The 20902-nt window shown below is 42.3% G+C and overlaps 3 protein-coding genes across 4 annotated transcripts in view; 1 reads left to right on the plus strand and 2 right to left on the minus strand.

The window, feature by feature from the left end:
- The window catches only part of deaf1 (DEAF1 transcription factor), a 29227-nt gene extending 26362 nt beyond the window's left edge, over positions 1-2865 (minus strand). Inside the window, exons 1-2 of one of the 2 annotated variants that reach the window (XM_029751511.1) lie at positions 2424-2865; positions 1424-1512 (exon numbers count right to left, since the gene is read on the minus strand). In XM_029751511.1, the coding sequence (XP_029607371.1) occupies positions 1424-1512; positions 2424-2631 (297 nt within the window). In that variant the 5' untranslated portion in view covers positions 2632-2865. The remainder of the gene's footprint in view (positions 1-1423; positions 1513-2423) is intronic. The other variant, XM_029751512.1, reaches the window with a different exon arrangement.
- A 7995-nt stretch (positions 2866-10860) lies between these two features.
- On the minus strand, positions 10861-13650 carry bet1l (Bet1 golgi vesicular membrane trafficking protein-like). The gene is made up of 4 exons (XM_029751514.1): positions 13244-13650; positions 12895-12980; positions 12681-12737; positions 10861-12546 (listed from the first exon to the last, which is right to left on the minus strand). Exons 1-4 carry the CDS (start codon positions 13368-13370, stop codon positions 12379-12381), a joined length of 438 nt encoding a protein of 145 aa, XP_029607374.1. The 5' UTR covers positions 13371-13650; the 3' UTR covers positions 10861-12378.
- Positions 13651-14246: 596 nt separating this feature from the next.
- Positions 14247-17827, plus strand: ticam1 (TIR domain containing adaptor molecule 1). The gene is made up of 2 exons (XM_029751513.1): positions 14247-14713; positions 15236-17827. The coding sequence occupies exon 2, from the start codon at positions 15382-15384 to the stop codon at positions 17350-17352; it is 1971 nt and encodes a 656-aa protein (XP_029607373.1). The 5' UTR covers positions 14247-14713; positions 15236-15381; the 3' UTR covers positions 17353-17827.
- The last annotated feature ends 3075 nt before the right edge of the window (positions 17828-20902 follow it).

The following is a 20902-nucleotide window of genomic DNA, read 5'->3' on the forward strand; positions in this document are numbered from 1 at the left end:
ACGCCTAGTGAGTGGTCCTATAGTCTAGACTATGTACGCCTAGTGAGTGGTCCTAGAGTCTAGACGATATACGCCTAGTGAGTGGTCCAGGAGTCTAGACTATATACGCCTAGTGAGTGGTCCTAGAGTCTAGACGATATACGCCTAGTGAGTGGTCCTAGAGTCTAGATGATATACGCCTAGTGAGTGGTCCTAGAGTCTAGACGATATACGCCTAGTGAGTGGTCCTGGAGTCTAGACGATATACGCCTAGTGAGTGGTCCTAGAGTCTAGACTATGTACGCCTAGTGAGTGGTCCTAGAGTCTAGACGATATACGCCTAGTGAGTGGTCCTAGAGTCTAGACGATATACGCCTAGTGAGTGGTCCTAGAGTCTAGACGATATACGCCTAGTGAGTGGTCCTAGAGTCTAGACTATGTACGCCTAGTGAGTGGTCCTAGAGTCTAGACGATATACGCCTAGTGAGTGGTCCTAGAGTCTAGACGATATACGCCTAGTGAGTGGTCCTAGAGTCTAGACGATATACTCCTAGTGAGTGGTCCTATAGTCTAGACGATATACGCCTAGTGAGTGGTCCTAGAGTCTAGACTATGTACGCCTAGTGAGTGGTCCTATAGTCTAGACGATATACGCCTAGTGAGTGGTCCTGGAGTCTAGACGATATATGCCTAGTGAGTGGTCCTATAGTCTAGATGATGTACGCCTAGTGAGTGGTCCTGGAGTCTAGACGATATACGCCTAGTGAGTGGTCCTATAGTCTAGACGATATACGCCTAGTGAGTGGTCCTAGAGTCTAGACGATATACGCCTAGTGAGTGGTCCTAGAGTCTAGACTATATACGCCTAGTGAGTGGTCCTAGAGTCTAGACGATATATGCCTAGTGAGTGGTCCTATAGTCTAGATGATGTACGCCTAGTGAGTGGTCCTGGAGTCTAGACGATATACGCCTAGTGAGTGGTCCTATAGTCTAGACGATATACGCCTAGTGAGTGGTCCTAGAGTCTAGACGATATACGCCTAGTGAGTGGTCCTAGAGTCTAGACTATATACGCCTAGTGAGTGGTCCTAGAGTCTAGACTATATACTCCTAGTGAGTGGTCCTATAGTCTAGACTATGTACGCCTAGTGAGTGGTGAGGACGAATTAAAGGAATGGAACTGTTAAATACTCATGTTGGGCTCTAGTGTGGCAGCTGTCAACATCAACATTTTAGTCATTTAGAAAACGCTCTTATCCAGAGTGACTTACAGTAGTGAATGCACACATTTTTGTACTGGTCCCCCGTGGGCATCGAACCCAAAACCTTTGCGTTGCAAGTGTCATGCTCTACCAACTGAGCTACGCAGAAACAATACAAATCCACTAGTAGGCCTAGACCACAAGATATTCAGATCCAAAATGACCACCATGTGAGAACTTACAAGAACATGCTCTGGTATGGAGGCTGAGGTGGCAGTGAACACGTTGTCCTCGGCTGCTTGGACATCCCCCACAGTGACTGTTGTGACTTCTGTTGTGAGAGATCACAGGTTGAAATAGTCAAGTGCACTCTACCTACATGACTGGCTTGTCTCTCTTTGTAGTAGATCTCACTATGTGAATCAAATTAGTTTTGATGTATTTATTTAAGGTGGCCATGATGGTATGAGGGCCAGATTGAGAATTTAGCCAGGACCCCAGGGTTAACACCCCTATTCTCACAATAAGTGCCATCGGATCTTTAGTGACCACAGAGTCAGGACACCCATTTAACATCCCACCCGAAAGACTGCACCCTATAAAGGGCAATCACTGCCCTGCAGCATTGGGGATATTTCTTTTTAGGGACCAACGGAAAGTGTCTCCTACTGGCCCTCCAACACCACTTCCAGCAGTATCTGGTCTCCCATCCAGGGCTACCTTGACCATCCCTACTTAGCTTCAGAGGTAAGCCAGCAGTGGGATGCAGGGTGGTATGCTGATTGTTGATTTGATAGGGAAACAAAAACAAGGACTGTGCCCAAATATTTGAATACCAAATATTATGTATAAAACTGGCAACATGGGCGTCTTGCAATATTACCTGTATTTTACCTAACGTTAAATACAAATATCTCCGGAAAAAAACATGTTTGGAGGTACATGTAAGGGGCTATGATGATAATCAAATGTATAAGTTAGCTAGTTCATGCATTTCAAAATGGGTAACAGTACTATAGCTAATGCAGATGAATTAGGTTAGGCTGGTTGATTTAGCTAGCTAACCTGTTTGTGTTTGCCTATGCGTCTAGTATTGTAACTAGCAGTACTAGCACAGATGAAAGGAAGTTAGCAAGTACCACATATTATGTTTCCTAGCTAACGAGCTAAAACAGGTGTAGTTGGCATTTAGCTAGCTTGACGAGTATCAGTAACGTTAGCTGGCTGCATCCTCAAACTTGCCTGCAAAAGCTGTCTCGGCATCGTCAGAGTTCGGCAAAGACTCGGTTCCAATCTCGATGTTCCCCGGTTCTCCCATTACTGTCATCGTGGTGACTTCGGCCTCCGACTCAGTATCCGAATCCACCCCCTCCTCCACCGGCTCTCCGGCAGCGTCTATGGACTCCTCGTCCAACGCTAGTCCCTTCGTTGCCGAGTCCGTCTCGTCCATTTTCCTATGTCTAACGATTTACGCCGAATTTGACCGAGAAATAATCGGAGAATATGGCACCGACCCGATTATATTGTGCTGTGCATAAACCGCTCATGCACTGGAATAAAAAATAATTTGTGGCGTCGATTAAATTATTATTTCAAACCGAATGTATTAAAACCGTGAGAAATGGCGTCTTACGTTCGTTCTCTTTACGCTTTTCGATGAAGTCTCACAGGAAGGAGATGCAGCGGAAATTACCGAAACAAAACGACGTCTCACGAATCGACGCTCAAGCCTCGTTTCATTTTTGCACCACTAGGTGGCAATATACACATGAGAATAAAAAATAAAAAACGTTTATTTAACCTTTATTTAATTAGGCAAGCCAGTTAAGAACAAATTTTGATTCTACAATGACGGCCTACCCTGGCCAAACCCTCCCCTAACCCGGACGATGCTGTGCCAATCAACAAATTGGATGCAGTCTATCACAGTGCCATCCGTTTTGTCACCAAAGCCCCATATACTACCCACCACTGCGACCTGTACGCTTTCATTGGCTGGCCCTCGCTTCACTCTCGTCGCCAAACCCACTGGCTCCAGGTCATCTACAAGTCTCTGCTAGGTAAAGCCCTGCCTTATCTCAGCTCACTGGTAACCATAGCAGCACCCACTCGTAGCACGCACTCCAGCAGGTATACCTTACTGGTCACCCCCAAAGCCAATTCATCCTTTGGCTGCCTTTCCTTCCAGTTCTCTGCTGCCAATGACTGGAACAAACTGCAAAAATCACTGAAGCTGGAGACTCATATCTCCCTCACTAGCTTTAAGCACCAGCTGTCAGAGCAGCTCACAGATCACTGCACCTGTACATAGCCAATCTGAAAACAGCCCATCCAACTACCTCATCCCCATACTGTATTTATTTATCTTGCTCCTTTGCACCCCAGTATCTCTACTTGCACATTCATCTTCTGCACATCTACCATTCCAGTGTGTAATTGCTATATTGTAATTACTTCGCCACCATGGCCTATTTATTGCCTTAACTCCCTTATCTTACCTAATTTGCACTCACTGTATATAGACCTTTTGTTTTCCTTTTTTCTACTGCATTTTTGACTGTATGTTTATTTATTCCATGTGTAACTCTGTGTTGTTGTATATGTCGAACTGCTATGCTTTATCTTGGCCAGGTCGCCGTTGCAAATGAGAACTTGTTCTCAACTAGCCTACCTGGTTAAAAAAAGGTGAAATAAATAAAAAATACAAAATTTTTATTGTGCGCCGCCCTATGTTATGTCTAATAATGAACAATTGTTCATCATTAGACCAACAGTAGATTAAGTCCATGAGCCAGGCGTAGGGTCCCAAACTAAGTCCTGGTGCCCACCCTGAGTGCATGTTTTGTTTTTTGCCCTAGCGCTACACAGCTGATTCAAATAACCAACTCATCATCAAGCTTTGAATATTTGAATCAACTGTTTAGTGCTAGGGCAAAAACCAAAACATGCACTCAGGGTGGGGCCCCAGGACCGAGTTTGGGAAACCCCGAGCCAGGGGGGTGGTCGGTCAGCTTCACTTGGGCCAACGATGTCTCATAGTGACTTTTTTCAAGGTCTATGACGTCCTTAGAGTTGGAAAATGTGTGATAGCAGTGCATCAATACTAGCTTTCTGTGTTTTATCACTCACTCTTTCATCCCTCCATCCCATTCATTTATACTGAACAAAAATATAAACGCAACAATTTCAACATTTTTTTATTCTTTTTTTTTACCTTTTTTTGTGGTATCCAATTGGTAGTTACAGTCCTATCCCATTACTGCAACTCCAGTACGGACTCGGGAGAGGTGAAGGTCGAGAGCCGTGAGTCCTCCGAAACACAACACAGCCAAGCCGCACTGCTTCTTGACAATGCCCGCTTAACCCGGAAGCCAGCCCCACCAATGTGTCAGAGGAAGCACCATACACCTGGCGACTGTGTCAGCATGCACTGCACCCAGGCCCAGCCATAGGAGTCGCTAGTGTGCGATGGGACAGGAACATCCCTGCCGGCCAAACCTCCCCTAACATGGACGATGTGTGGACAATTGTGTGCCGCCCCATGGGTCTCCCATCCGCAACAGAGCCTGGAATCGAACCAGGTTCTCTAGTGGCACAGCTAGCATTGCGATGCAGTGCCTTAGACCAATGTGCCACAATTTCAAAGTTACAGTTCATATAAGGAAATCAGTCAATTGGATTAAATAAATTAAGCTCTAATCTATGGATTTCACATGACAGGGAATACAGATATGCCTCTGTTGGTCACAGATACCTTAAAAAGGTATAGGCGTGGATCAGAAAAGCAGTCAGTATCTGGTGTGACCACCATTTGCCTCATGCAGCGCAACATCTCCTTCGCATAGAGTTGATCATGCTGTTGATTGTGACCTCTGGAATGTTGTCCCACTCCTCTTCAATTGTTGTGTGAAGTTTCTGGATATTGGCGGAACTGGAACACGCTGTCGTACAGGTCAATCCAGAGCATCCCAAACGTGCTCAAAGGGTGACATATCTGGTGAGTTTGCAGGCCATGGAAGAACTGGGACATTTTCAGCTTCCAGGAATTGTGTACAGATCCTTGTGACATGATGAATGGCACAACAAAGAGCATCGGGATCTCGTCATGGTATCTCTGTGCATTCAAATTGCCATCAATAAAGTGCAATTGTGTTCATTGTCCATAGCTTATGCCTGCCCGTATCATAACCCCACCGCCACCATGAGGCACTCTGTTTACAATGTCAACATCAGCAAACCGCTCGCCCACATGATGCCACACACGTAGTCTGCGGTTGCGAGGCCGGTTGGACATAGTGCCAAATTCTGGCAACAGATCTGGTGGAGAGCTCCGCAGTCAGCATTACAATTGCACGCTCCCTAAAAACGTGAGACATCTGTGGCATTGTGTTGTGTGACAAAACTGCACATTTTAGAGTGGCTTTTTATTGTCCCCAGCGCAAGGTGCACCTGTGTAATGATTATGCTGTTTAATCAACTTCTTAATATGCCACACCTGTCAGGTGGATGGATTATCTTGGCAAAGGATAAATGCTCACTAACAGGGATGTAAACAAATTTGTGCACCAATTTTGAGATAAATAAGCTTTCTGTGCATATGGAACATTTCTGTGAATTTTTATTTCAGCTCATGAAAAAATGGACCCAACATTGTACACTTACACCCTTTAATCATATTTGAAAGCTTAGATTCACAAGGTGGTGACGGTAGGTAGCAACACATCTACCATGCGGATCCTCAACACTGGAGCTCCCCAGGGGTGCGTGCTCAGTCCCCTCCTGTACTCCCTGTTCACCCACGACTGCATGGCCAGGCACGACTCCAACACCATCATTAAGTTTGCAGACGACACAACAGTGGTAGGCCTGATCACCGACAACGACGAGACAGCCTATAGGGAGGAGGTCAGAGATCTGGCCGAGTGGTGCCAGAATAACAACCTATCCCTCAAAGTAACCAAGACTAAGGAGATGATTGTGGACTACAGGAAAAGGAGGACCGAGCACGCCCCCATTCACATCGACGGGGCTGTAGTGGAGCAGGTTGAGAGCTTCAAGTTCCTTGGTGTCCACATCAACAATAAACTAGAATGGTCCAAACACACCAAGACAGTCGTGAAGAGGGCACGACAAAGCCTATTCCCCCTCAGGAAACTAAAAAGATTTGGCATGGGTCCTGAGATCCTCAAAAGGTTCTACAGCTGCAACATCGAGAGTATCCTGACTGGTTGCATCACTGCCTGGTACGGCAATTGCTCGGCCTCTGACCGCAAGGCACTACCTAGGGTAGTGCGTACAGCCCAGTACATCACTGGGGTTAAGCTGCCTGCCATCCAGGACCTCTACACCAGGTGGTGTCAGAGGAAGGCCCTAAAAATTGTCAGACCCCAGCCACCCCAGTCATAGACTGTTCTCTCTACTACCGCATGGCAAGAGTACCGGAGTGCCAAGTCTAGGACAAAAAGGCTTCTCAACAGTTTTTACCCCCAAGCCATAAGACTCTTGAACAGGTAATCAAATGGCTACCCGGACTATTTGCATTGTGCCCCCCCAACCCCTCTTTTTACGCTGCTGCTACTCTCTGTTTATAATATATGCATAGTCACTTTAACTATTCATTCATGTACATACTACCTCAATTGGGCCGACCAGCCAGTGCTCCCGAAAATTGGCTAACCGGGCTATCTACATTGTGTCCCGCCACCCGCCACCCACCACCCGCCAACCCCTCTTTTACGCTACTGCTACTCTCTGTTTATCATATATGCATAGTCACTTTAACCATATCTACTTGTACATACTACCTCAATCAGCCTGACTAACCGGTGTCTGTATGTAGCCTCGCTACTTTTATAGCCTCGCTACTGTATATAGCCTGTCTTTTTACTGTTGTTTTATTTCTTTACTTACCTATTGTTCACCTAATACCTTTTTTGCACTATTGGTTAAAGCCTGTAAGCATTTCACTGTAAGGTCTACAACGGTTGTATTCGGAGCACATGACAAATAAACTTTGATTTGAATTATCCATCAGACACATTTTGGAATTTTCAGATCAGCAGAACCTCTGTTACATATCAGAATTACCTGTAGGCCTATAAATGGCTTTAAAAAGGAAATCATGGCACATTTTAAACTTTGTTAGACAAGTGGTTCTGAAAGGCAATGTAATTACTTTTCAAATGGTTTAAAAATAGCCCATAAGTGCCAATGAATGTTGGAAGCTTAGCCATAGAATTCCATGTAATGGGACAGCTATGTTTTGAAATTCTAACTTTAATAAGTGGCAACAAATTGCACACACACAGCTAAGCATGAGTATTAAAAAAGATTTGCAGATACAGGGCCATCAGAGAATCCCCGCATTAACCCCACAAAGGCTTTTTCCAATATTTTGCCGCCAAACAACTCAATGGGCTCTTATTGGACAATTCCGCATGGCCATACCTGTATAAAATATAATTGTAGTATGCCCGAAAATATCTTTCAAATGTTCATAGTGATGTAGAATATAAAACCACATGAGCCAGGAGTGCCAGATTATTTATTTTCATAAACTGGTTGGTTCGAGCCCTCAATGCTGATTGGCTGACAGAAATGGTATATCAGATCGTATACAATGGGTATGACCAAACATTTATTTGTACTGCTCTAATCCCGTTGATAACCTGTTTATAATAGTAATAAGGCATCTCAGGGGTTTGTAGTATATGGCCAATATACCACGGCTAAGGGCTTTGCTGGTGACACTGTCAGTGATTTATTTAGAATTCAAGGCACACTTAACCAGCATGACTACTACAGCATTCTGCAGCGATACGCCATCCAATCTGGTTTGCGCTTAGTGGGACTATAATTTGTTTTTCAACAGGACAATGACCTAACACACCTCCAGGCTATGTAAGAGCTATTTGACCAAGGAGAGTGCTGTAGCAAATGACATGGCCTCCACAATGACCCAACCTCAACCCAATTGAGATGGTTTGGGATGAGTTGGACCGCAGCGTGAAGAAAAAGCAGCCAACAAGTGCTCAGCATATGTAGGAACTCCTTCAAGACTGTTAGAAAAGCATGCCACGTGAAGCTGGTTGAGAGAATGCCAAGAGTGTGCAAAGCTGTCAAAGGGTGGCTACTTTGAAGAATATAAAATATATTTTGATTTGTTTAACACTTTTTGGGTTACTACATGATTCCATGTGTTATTTCATAGTTTTGATGACTTATAGTAAAAATAAATAAAAACCCTTGAATGAGTAGGTGTGTCCAAACTTTTGACTGGTACTGTATAGTATGTAAAATTATTGAAAGAAATGTGGTAAAAATCTTCCCAAAACGCTGATTTCTGAAGACGTTGTGATCAATAATTGCAGTATTTTTAATATTCAATCGTGTTAAATGGATATGTACAGTACATGTGAATAGTCTGGATGTGAGCTGATTAAAATGAAATACGACGTTATCCTAGTAGCTGTTTTCATTATGAGGACTTTAGGCTGTTCCGTACATTCCATTACAGTAGGTTTCCATCCAATTTGCAACAGATTTTCATGCAAATATTAAAAAATCTGCATAAAACAATATTCTAATTTTACCACCAGAGATGTTTGGCGCAGCGGTCGAAGGCACTACATCTCAGTGCAAGAGGCGTCACTACAGTCCCTAGATCGAATCAAGGCTGAATAACATCAGTGATTGGGAGTCCCATAGGGCGGCGCAGAATTGGCCCAGCGTTGGCCGGGGTAGGCCGTTAACTGACTTGCCTAGTTAAATAAAAAGAAATGTTTCTATCAAACTGACTTTTTTGGGGAAAAAAGGTGAACATAAAAATAAATGTCACCGTGAAATTCCCATGTACCGAATGAAAATACAAGTTAAATGGGGTTCCATCTCATTTTCAACTCTACTGATGGTTTTGTCACAAAAACTGTTGCATTATATACCGAATGTGCCCACTCTGGTCTTGGCACATGCGCTCTAGCCAACAGCTCCCAGATTAGGGGTAGGCTAACTACATTATGAGACTATTATAGATAAGAGTAAAATCATTTGTCAAACGGCAGCCAAGCATCTATCACCATGTCACCAGAATAAGACCCTCGATATTTATTGGAAAGGAGCATCAAGCTCATCACCTTGCACAACATTCACCACCCTTTGACGTTCATCATTACTTCACCTGTAGCCTAAAAAACTGCATGCTTTCCCTATTCGTAGCCGGAGGACCACACAACATATCGTCATGTGACTCCCAAATTTACTTCGATATGATGGTTATATCAATATTTGCGCATAAAGGCGTTTCCTCCGCCATTTTTCGCATAATTAATTTCACCGACAAAATCAGATCCCACCAACAAATTGTCGGCATTTATAGAATTGTACCGGAAATTCAATTAATATCAGCCCTTTCGTGACTTTTTTCAATCATCAAGTAATTCATTCGCATGAAATGGTTGGATGGAAACGTGGTTAATGTAGTAAAATCCGATGTTGGGCCTGTTCAGGCCAATTACATTCATATTCTAATAACAGACCAATGCATCTTCATTTAGATTAACTAAGTGTAATGATTTTTTGCTCTCACCTTTAGGTTAAAACGTATGGGCATTCCTATTCCTATGGAATACCCATACGTTTTAACCTAAAGGTGAGAGCAAAAAAAATGTCTAGTCCTCTGCTTTATGAAAACATAAAAGGATAACATTGTAATATCATTTTAATCAGCTCATATACATGACTATTCACATGTACATATCCATTTTACATGTTTGAAGATGAAATGTTGCAACTAGTGACCATAATTTCTTCTGAAAACAGCAATTCAGACAGCTTTTTGGGCACATTCTTCACACAATTCTGTGAATAATTTAACATCTTTATATCTGGCACACCTGGCTCATGTGGTTTTGTATTCTACATCACTATGAACATTTTAATGTAATTATATCAATATAATGAATTTGTCAGCATACTACAATAATACTGTATTTCAAACAGGTATGGTCCAATAAGACCCAATTCAGTTGTATGGTGGTCATTTTGGAAAAAGGCTTCTGTGGGGTTAATGTGTAAATTATGTGCTGGCCCTGTATCTACAAATCTTTTTAAAACTATGTTCTAGCTGTGTGTGCAATTTGGTGCCTATCAAAGTTAGAATCTATAAATATAGCTGCCCTATTACATGGTCTTCTATGGCAAAGCTTCCAACATGGGCGATTTTTAAACAATAGTTGGAGCTGGTGCTTTCAAAGTTAGTTATAGATCATTTGAAAGGTACTTTTATGACTTTTCTGAACCACTTGTCAAACAAATGTTAAAATGTATCAGTGTTCCTTTTTAAAGCCATTAACACAGGTAATTCTGATATGTATCCTGGAGGACAAAGTTTGTCTGTCCGGATCATTTCCAAAAATGTGTCTGATGGATAGTTGTGAATCTAAGCGTTCCAATGATACATAATTAAAACCAATAACTCTGTATATTTAACCAGTGTGAAATGGCAAGCTAGTTAGCAATGTGTGCTAGTAGCGTTTCAATCGGTGACGTTACTCGCTCTGAAACCTAGTTATTTCCCTTGCTCTGCAACGGTTGTGGCTTTTGTGGAGCGATAGGTAACGATGATTTGAGGGTCCCTGGTTCAAGCACAGGTTGAGGGCGAGGAGAGGGACGGAAGCAAAACTGTTACATATACTGACATTGTTTATTGTAGGGTAAAATGAATGGGACGGAGGGATGAGAGTGATACACAGAAACCTACCATTGCTGCACTGGTATCACACATTTCCCACCTCTAGGGACATAAATCACTAAAGACGTCGACGGCCCAAATTTGGTGGTCTGGCTCATGGACTAATTGGATCACTCAGATCTGGATAGTGCTAGATTGAGCAAATTATTACTTACAGATTTTCACAAAATCTCATTTAATATCCTTAAAATCTAAATTAAAATTTCTTGCCATCTCTGTAAAATCAACCATCTACCATCTGTAAACTAGTTGACTCCTGATAAGTGAAATGGTTCCATTGGTTCAGGACTGCATTAACTACACAAACCAATGGAGCAGATATTCAGAGCAAGAAAAATTTAATTGGGACCTGTGGAGTTTTCACTTATCCGGAGTCGACTGTGGTATCAAAATGTTTATTACAAATACATTACAAGGATTTATACAACTCACTGGAAAAAAGGATCATGTTATGTAGTTGTTTTAGAAATGCAAGAACGGTTAATTACATGCCAGGTGCTGAAAATATGTATATTATTACTCACACGGTTGTAGAAATTAGTCCAATGCTAAAGCACTAAATCTGAAACCCAGAACACAGTTACTTGGTTTGTAAATTAGATAAGTCTGTTCTTGTTTTTCTGAAGCATAATTGAAAGTCATTGGGTATTGACAACTGAATATCACAGAATAAGAGATTGTTCAAGTTTAGGCAATGTCTTAGAGATTCTACAGTACTTTTGTATACTTTTTAGCCCGTAGTTCTGAAAGTAGCGCTCACGGAAAATTGCGTACTACGTCACAGTTTCCAGAAAAAAGTTGCTTTCAAACTAGGGATTTCATGGCTAATTGAGGTAAGACAGAAATTCTGCTCATAGATTATGCATGTGTGAACTACACATTGACACATCCAGCCCAAAGCGGGAGGTCTTAAAAAATACTTACTAATTCGCCAAAGTACCGGAACATGTCTTCAAACTACTATTACAAAACACAAGAATAAGCCAAAACCGAGGACAATCTCTTATTGTACCCATGGTCAGTACTGCCTGTCTTGGCTCAGTAATGTGAAAAGGGCACTGGGGCATTCTTTGACATACTGCCAATAATCTCTAGGGCTATTTATCAATGTAAATAAAGGACTATCCTGCTTTCAACTGCATCCTGGTAAGGATGAGTTGGGTTTTTTTTTGGGGGGGGGGGATTAACATTCAGTTTTACATGACTGGGGTCTTAAATAATGTATATACAATGACAGTTCTCATATAACTGAGACAAATTATATACACATCTGCACATACTGTATTTCAAGCAGAAGACATTATTATATAGAGAATTGGAGAGGAGGAGATGGGTGAGTGATTTTCTATCCAAAACCTTCACAATAAAAGTTTATATTTTGTCTTTCTTGGTATAACTGAGAGGAAAGTAGCCAGCCACACTATAAAGTTCCATTCTTGTTAAAGCTCTTCAGTTCTGGACCCTGTAGATGAGATAGTAGAGCAGGAAGAAGACAAAGACCAGTCCTACTGAGACATAGCAGAGGATTTTGCGATTGTCTCTTCCAGATCGCACCATGCCAGAGAACCTCTTCACACTGCCAGTCAACAGTCCTGTAGCACTCAGAAAATTGGAATCCTAAAAACAGAAAAGGAAGAGAGTGGATTGATGAATTTGCTACATACATCAGGAAACTAAATTTGATGCAGAACTAGACAGCCACTTGCTACAAACAGCTACATTCATATTACCCTGCCCCACTCAAGACTTACCATGCCATCCAAATAGGAATTTTGGTCTTCAGCTTCTTTGTCAATATCGTAGGCAAGCTTTAAAAATAACAAGAAATTGTTTTATTTACTTTTTTAATTAAGTTAATATTAGCAGTTAACTTTTACAATAATACTAGCTATGCCTGCTACTTTATTTGCAAGCTGTTGGTGGCATACCGCCGGTAAATTAGATGTAACTTGTGGTCATACATACCGATTTCAATCTGGAAACTTTGGACGCCAAATTGTCAGCCAGAAGCTTGTTTTCCGCGTCCAACATATCGTCAACAGCACCTTGTCCTATCATGACAAGCACAGAGAGTGAATAATATGATATGTGCAAGATATCACGTTAAAAAAATAACGTACTGCTTACAAACTTAATAGATAACTACGACCTGTGACAGCTAACGTTAGCTCGACAATCTACACTTCACACTGGGTTAGACACATAAAAAGCAATCTACATACAATTCTTTCAAAACGATTACTCCGTAAAAATTTTAGATTAAGAACATAGGTCAACAATGTTCATTATGAAGACGTGTCACTTATCAAATTACCTCGATTCCAGTCCGCCATCTTGGCTGTTGACGTACCAGCAAATTTACGGAAGCCGGTTGAAACCACTGCGCTGTTAGGATGCAATGACTGTGGGGGAAAGATTATGGATGTACTGACAAGGTACATGTCTTTTCGCTCTAGCAATGGAAATCTTTGTCCACAAGGTAGCCCAGCTATCTAGTTCCCGCCTTTCTTTGGATTGGTGGATACATTTCATTCTTGTAATCTATTTTTAAATATTTGATTAGGGTTTTGGACGTCAACCGCATGCATTCAATGAAGCGCGATGCTATGCTACTAGGCTCATGGCATGAATATGCATAGCCATCTCGAGACAACTCCGATATTAAGTGTTTTTTCTCGAAGTTGCTGGGATGTCACGTGTCCTATATTTTTATTTAACTAGGCAAGTCAGTTAGGAACAAATTATTATTTACAATGACAGCCTATCCTGGCCAAACCCTAATGACACTGGGCCAATTGTGCGCTGCCCTATGGGACTCCCAATCACGGCCGGTTGTGATACAGCCTGGAATCGAACCAGGGTCTGTAGAGACGCCTCTAGCACGGAGATGCAGTGCCTAAGACCGCTGAGCCCCAAAATATCAACATTATATCAGTACACTCGTAACAACTTAAGCATTACGAAACATATATTTGATCAAATAAACCATTCATTATTTTGTTGACCAAATGTGATAATCTCATTGTCCTCCATGGGCTCCCGAATGGCGCAGTGGTCTAAGGCACTGCATCTCACGGCCGGTGTAGGCCGTCATTGTAATTAATAATTTGTTCTTAACTGACTTGCCTAGTTAAATAAAGGCTCAAATAAAATTATAAAAACTCCTTGCTTGGTGGGCGAAAAAACGCAATTTGCTGGAGGGAGCCAGATTTTCCGCAGAGTTGTGCCTCTCTTTTCCTCTTCCTGCTGTAGGTTGGTTGAGACCAGGGGTGTATTCATTACGGAAACCGTTTACCGTTCAAGAACCAAACGGAAGCAAACAAAGACATCTGAACAAAACGGGGAGGGACCTACCTGCATTTGTCCAATATAAATTGTCCGTTTGCGTTTTCCGTTTGGAATAAACCGTTTCTGTAGCAAAAATTGCAACAGACGAAACGTTTTGCAAAGGAATCAACATAACGAATAGCTAGCTACACACCAGAAATAAAAATCGTTTCTTTGGTTCGCGGCGTGTGATCTCGATACATCGAACGAGGCTAAATTCTGAATGCTGTCGTGCAAAGATGGGATGCACATTTTGTCAAATTGACGTCTAAAGTAATTTTTTGTTTTGCATTTTAGTTCACCCTAACCATAACCTAATTTGATAAGTCAATTTTGACAAAAGCTGTATATTTTCTAGACAAAACCACATAACGTAATACAATTCCGGGAATGTAAACGCGATTTATATGTCATAATCTGTGACCTGGTGGATTTGTTGTTACTCTTTTCCTTATCGGTAAGTGATGTTTACACACTTTACCGTCAGTTTTACCCGTTTTAATGAATGACTAGTCGCAGGGTTTACTACTACTTCAGCATGGATTATATGATGGTGGTGTAGGCCTATAGGCCACTTTCGTGATTTTTCGATCGCTGACATTGCAATTTCTTACAGGACTAAATTGATGTACCCAGGTATGCGGCCTAGTAGTAGTAGTAGTAGGCCTACCTTTACAGCACCACCTAGGATTAGGCAAAATTCAAATAATAAGCAGTGTTGCTGCTTTGTCTTATTTAGTGTGAGTAGAATGAATATTGATGCTCTTGGGGACTTTCATAATATATACATTCTAAATAAACCTATTCTAAATAAACCTATTGCATAAATAAAAAGCATTGCAGAAGTATCTAGTTACAATGCACAATGTTTTTGTCATTTGATTTATCAGTATTTGTATGATGTATTTTGAAATCATTTAACAGTAGTATTTTGAAATGTTTCCAGTTTACTCACAATGATTGTCTCTCTACATTTCAGTTTACCTGTCAGTGCTTATGTGGAATAAAGTTGATGAATCAAAGATAGGATGCCTTCTACACACCATAAGGGATGAAGTAACTGGCAAAACAATGTTGATCTGATTTGAAATACATTAGTTAAGGATATCATATCATCAGAAAGAGATGTTAGAGATGGACAGGGAAGCTCATGCAAAAGATGAGCCCAGACGAGGGACTGGGTTAGTGGATGCCTTTAAGATCCTCTCTAAGGTCCCATACGAGAGACAGCTAAGCCTGACTTTCAAGTTGGGTGATAGCCTGGCCGAGGAGCTGGTACATGCCATGTCTCTCATCTGCCTGGGGAAGAGGTCAGAGGCACTGAACAAGCTCCAGGCTTTGGGGGACAACAATATCATTGCTAACCATCTGGCTGAAAAGATGAGAATGTGTGGAGTCAAGTTGGAGGCCTTAACAGTGAGCATTGGTCCTTTCCAAGAGTGTACTGTGGGCACCTTAGCAGACCTAGCGAGGATTTTCAAGGTGTTGGCTGAGGAGAGGTTGTGTGACTCATCTCTGAGGGATTTGGCTTACCAGACAGCTCTAGCCACATACAAGAACAGTGGTGAAGAGAGTTCCGAATCAGAATACATACACATGCAGCTGAGAGAAGAAGCCAACAAGGTCTGTGGGCCTCAGATTGAGGACACAGTTGGGGGGATGTGTTTCCCTAAGGACTCCTCATCAGGTCTTTGCTCCATCCCACCACTGGACCAAGGGAGCACAGCTTTACGAAAATCAGGCTTTCCCAATCAGACAGGAAGTGGTCACAGTCCGCCGTCCTCCCTACGGGACGACACCTCCATATGTTCCTACCCTTCTCACTTGGAGATCAGTGTATCCGAAACAGTTGGCTTTAAAACAAGCAACATCCCATCGCAGCCTCCTCCAATGAATTTGGAGCCTGTACAATCACCTGTTCCACATTATGGTACAAATACAGGAGAGGAAGGTGCATTTAAATACTTTTCCAGGGTTACGTCTCGGGATATACCACCCACACAAAATGTGCCTAAGCCTGTTAAAGGAGAAATGGACAGAGTTACAAGTGTTGCAGTGTCTTGTGGACACAGAACGGGGTCAGAGGTGAGAGTTTCACCCCTTTCTCCTGTCAATTTCACTCCAGCTCACACTAAGTTCAATAACCCTGAGAGTCCAAACGCACATTCCAAACCATGTCCAAAAAATAACCTTGTGCCTCCCTCAAACACCAATAGGCAAACTTTTCATCCAACTACCACTGAACCAGTGTCAGCAAGTTTTCCATTGAAAACCCCAAATCAGAAGATGGAGGAGGAGGAAGTGTTTTTCTCCTTTGTCATCCTGCACGCAGCAGAGGATGTGGATATGGCTGAGAAGTTAAAAGAGGAACTAGAGTCTATAGTTGGTGGTGAAGGAGCAACCTTCTCTCAGAACTTTGCCATCCCAGGCAGGAACACCCTCATGTGTGTGGAGGATGCCATCAACAATTCCGCCTTCACTATCCTGATGCTTACTCGCAACTTCAACACCCGTCTGCTGGAGGTAGAAACCAGTTCTGTGCTCATGAATGCCATTGAGAACCTGCACAAGTACAACACTGTCATCCCTTTTCTGCCACAGGAGAACCGTATGCCCCGAGAGAACATGCCCAAAGTTCTGAGGATCTTTATTCCGTTAGAGGAAGGTAATGCCTTTGAGAAAAAGGCAAAAAGGGCCATGGCTCCAGCAAATATTGCTAAACAGAGGAGGTTGTGGTTGAGCGAGCAGGCAGTGAGGGCGCAGGTTAGGAGACAGGAGAGACTACGACAAGAGGAAAGGTTTCAAATGGATTTAATTCGTGGTCAGGAGACAGAAAGAATGCAGAGATATTTGTTGCAACAACAATTTTCCAATCAACCCTCGACCTCCGCAATGCCTCACTTTACTGCTCCATTTTTAGGAAGTACACCTATAAATGTGTCCAATATGCCAGTGCCACCACCGCAACATGAGTGGAGTCACCCAGCAGGAAACATCCACATCCAGAATGCTCGCTATGTCATGTTTGGGAATGACTCTAAAATGACTGTCGGACAAAGAGGGGACAGCAGTGGGGATGAAGAGGACAGGTTCTAAATTGAATATGATGTAATAAAGAAGAGGGTTAAATGTGGTCTTGTGAAATCTAGTTATTCTGGAGTAATCATTTAGGAGTATATTACACTTTTGGAACAGAAATGCTGTTTATTTTCTTCTTGATGGCCATTTTGTGTATTGGTGGTGTTTTTGCATTGACTATGATCATAGTTCAATGTTACATTAGTTGATTGCTTAAACAAATAATTTCTGATGTCCTGTACCATTTAAGTGAAAGTTCTCATTTTGAATCAACTGTCATCGCTTGCAAAAGCTATCATTTTAAATCTGGAGACAATGGTGCAGTCTCAGGTACACCGAGAATGAAGGGATTGGTGCAAACTGGTGAATAGGAAATAAGATAAGTTTGTTGTGGTTTAATTTAATTGTTTCTCTTTTAAAATTCTATCAGTGTTTTTTTTCCCCATTGTGTTCAATCACTTCTAATATGCAATAAATACATAAGGCTCCAGTTCTTCTTTTTACCTGAACCTATTTGTTCATACTGTGTTTAACTTAACAAGGCCAACTATGTTTGGATCACCAATAGAACAGCATAAAGGAATTCAAGCATGATGACATTTTATTCAATCAATAGTCTAGAGGTGCATAACATTTTATATAAAATACAAACAAAGCTTTAGATAAATGCAGAGTTTGTAGAAACGTCAGTGAATGTGCATGTGTAAAACATGTAGTGTATGGGATAGCAAAATAAACAAGAAGTTCAATGTAGTCAGTCATGATACAATGTAGTCAGACATGTATCTGTATTTTCCCCCATATCTGGTTTTCTGATTGTAATATCCTTTACAACAGGTTGGTAAAATACATTTATTTTAAAATACTGGCTAAGGGAATATAATGTTCTTGAAGACTGGGGACCTCCATTGGCAGCCCGGCAGAGAGTAGAGCGGGTGCAGTCTCACTAACACACTGTTACATGACTCCTTTTCCCCGGTCATGCACACATGATTTGGGCCATGTATGTCCCAGCTATGTAGTCTCCATGTGGGTTTCATGGGCCAATCATAGCACCATCTGTCTGGTCGTATAGGTCTGTCATAAGAGTCCAGGAACCTCTCGATTGGGTAATAAGGTCCCAGAGATCCCACTCCACCTCCATGGAGCCTCTGTGAGTAATAGAAAGGCAAAGTCCAGTCCACAGAGCCAGTAGTGTCATAATAACCTCTAGGTTCCTGTGGAGGGTACTGTGGCTTCATCCAGCTCCAGGATCCATGCAGCCTACTTCTACCCCCACAGTGCCTCTCCCGATGGCTACAGCCTAGCTCTGTCCAGGACCAGCCCAGAGAGCCAGCCATACTGTACCTGTCCTCCAGCTCCCTCTGGTGCCTGCTCCTCCTGGCCTTCCTGTGCTGCCTGAAGTCCCCCAGCAGGAAGTTTCCCAGGTGGGCTGGGTGGATGCCCCAATGGTGGCCCTTCCCGTCCTCACAGCGGCCCACCTTGATTTATAGTTTAATACAATTTTGACTATATTTAAAAAAAAATACATAGGCTATACAGCCAATACCTAGTTTATTAAAAAAACTATCAAGGATAAAACAATTACTTATTTCCAATTATGGTCCTTTTATACAGAACAAAAATACAAATGCAACATGTAAAGTTTTGGTCCCATGTTTCATGAACTGAAATAAAAGATCCCAGAAATGTTCTGTATGCACAAACATATTATTTATGTCAAATTTTGTGCACAAATTTGCTTACATCCGCATTTTTTCTTTGCCATGATAATCCATCCACCTGACAGGTGTGGCATATCAAGATGCTGATTAAACAGCATGATCATTACACAGGTCCCCTTGTGCTGGGGACAATAAAAGCCCACTCTAAAATGTACTGTTTTGTCACACAACACAATGCCACAGATGTCTCAAGTTTTGTGGGAGACTGCAATTGGCATGCTGAATGCAGGAACGTCCACCAGAGCTGTTTCCAGAGAATTGAATGTTAATTTCTCTACCATAAGTCACCTCCGTCATTTTAGAGAAATTTGCAGTATGTCCAACCGGCCTCAGAACCACAGAACATGTGTAACCAGGCCAGCCCAGGACCTAGACATGTGCCTTCTTCACCTACGGGATTGTCTGAGACCAGCCACCCGGACAGCTGATGAAACAGGAGTATTTCTATCTGTAATAATGCCCGTTTGTTGGGAAAAACTCATTCTGATTGGCTGAGCCTGGCTCCCCAATGGGTGGGCCTGGCTCCCAAGTGGGTTGGCCTATGCCCTCCCATGCCCACCTATGGCTGCGCCCCCACCCAGTCATGAACACCATAGATTAGGACCTAATGAATGTATTTCAATTGACAGATTTCCTTATATGAACTGGAATTGTTGCATGTTGCATTTATATTTTTGTTCAGTATACTTTACCTTCACAAAGCACTCGTTCAAGGACAGGTTGTGCCTCACGCTGTTCCTCCAGCCCTGGCCCTGACCCCCCAACCCCCGGGCCCTGAAATAGGGGAACCGCTCCTCCATGGCCCTGTAGATAGAGGCTAGGTTGAGCTTCAGAGAGGAGGAGGAGAGGATGACTTTGGCGATCAGGGCGACGTAGGAGAGCCTGGGCTTTGTAGAGGGATCTGGATCTCCATGTATTGTGTCCTCTCCCTCACGAGTTTTGTTGCTGTCTGAGAGCTCAGACTGAATGTCACCCGGCAGACTGGCTGTTTCTGTGGGGATGTCCTCGCAAACAGTGCTGAGGTCTGTCTTGAGGACCTCACTCTTTACTGGAACAGTGTCAGGGACTCTGACTGACCCTGACCACAGCTCTTTCATCTCTGTCTCCTTAGAAATTACTCCACCTACCTTTACCTCTCTTAACATCCCTTCTACTGGCTGTACTTCTAACTTCTCTTTCTCTGTGTCCATATCTGTTTGTTTGTCGTGAATTTCAGTTGTCAGCTTTGCAGTACAAGAGTGTCTTCAGAGAGCATTCCTACATGCTGTCTGGTATTAGTAGAAAGGCATTTCTGCTTTTGGCTACCTGTGTTTCTTGGGATGGTTTGATCGGTTTGAGTCTTTTATAGCTACTTTCTTCTTAACCACATTCAGTCCCTGCATGATTCGGGTTGGGCATGCCACATTCTCACAGATAAAAGGTACACTCTGATGAAACACTCATCATCAAAAAGGAAACTGTACATAGTGAATTCTGATAAGATGCTATGTGGTCATTGTTTGCCATTTTGAGTTGCACAATGGGGTTAACCCTTAAAGAATGTTATTTCTGATAAGGCAAAGTATGTTATGTTCTGCAGAGTGCAGAGTTTTGGACATTATGATAGAAAAAAAAGGCTTTTAATATTTGAAACATTTTGGGGCGTGTTGGCAGTTAACCTGAAGTGTCTATAAGGAGTATCATCTTTAAATCAAACATGTTTTATATAGTATTTATTACACAATTAACCCTTCAACCCTTATTAGGAGAAGTTGAAGAAGATTACTTTCCACATAGTTTGTTGTTTTCTATCATAGAAAACGTTGTTTTGGTTCGAATATAGTCTTTTGTGACAGCACGCAGAT

Source organism: Salmo trutta, chromosome 4 (assembly GCF_901001165.1).
Source record: "Salmo trutta chromosome 4, fSalTru1.1, whole genome shotgun sequence".
NCBI classification, from domain to species: Eukaryota; Metazoa; Chordata; class Actinopteri; order Salmoniformes; family Salmonidae; genus Salmo; species Salmo trutta.

Coding starts and splice junctions, on each gene's coding strand:
- ticam1 (XM_029751513.1), top strand. CDS start 15,382: ATGTTAGAGATGGACAGGGAAGCTCATGCAAAAGATGAGCCCAGACGA.
- bet1l (XM_029751514.1), bottom strand. CDS start 13,370: ATGTACCTTGTCAGTACATCCATAATCTTTCCCCCACAGTCATTGCAT. Junction 12,981..13,243: donor GATGGCGGACTGGAATCGAG/GTAATTTGATAA, acceptor TTGTCATGATAG/GACAAGGTGCTGTTGACGAT. Junction 12,547..12,680: donor ATTCCTATTTGGATGGCATG/GTAAGTCTTGAG, acceptor TTCTGTTTTTAG/GATTCCAATTTTCTGAGTGC.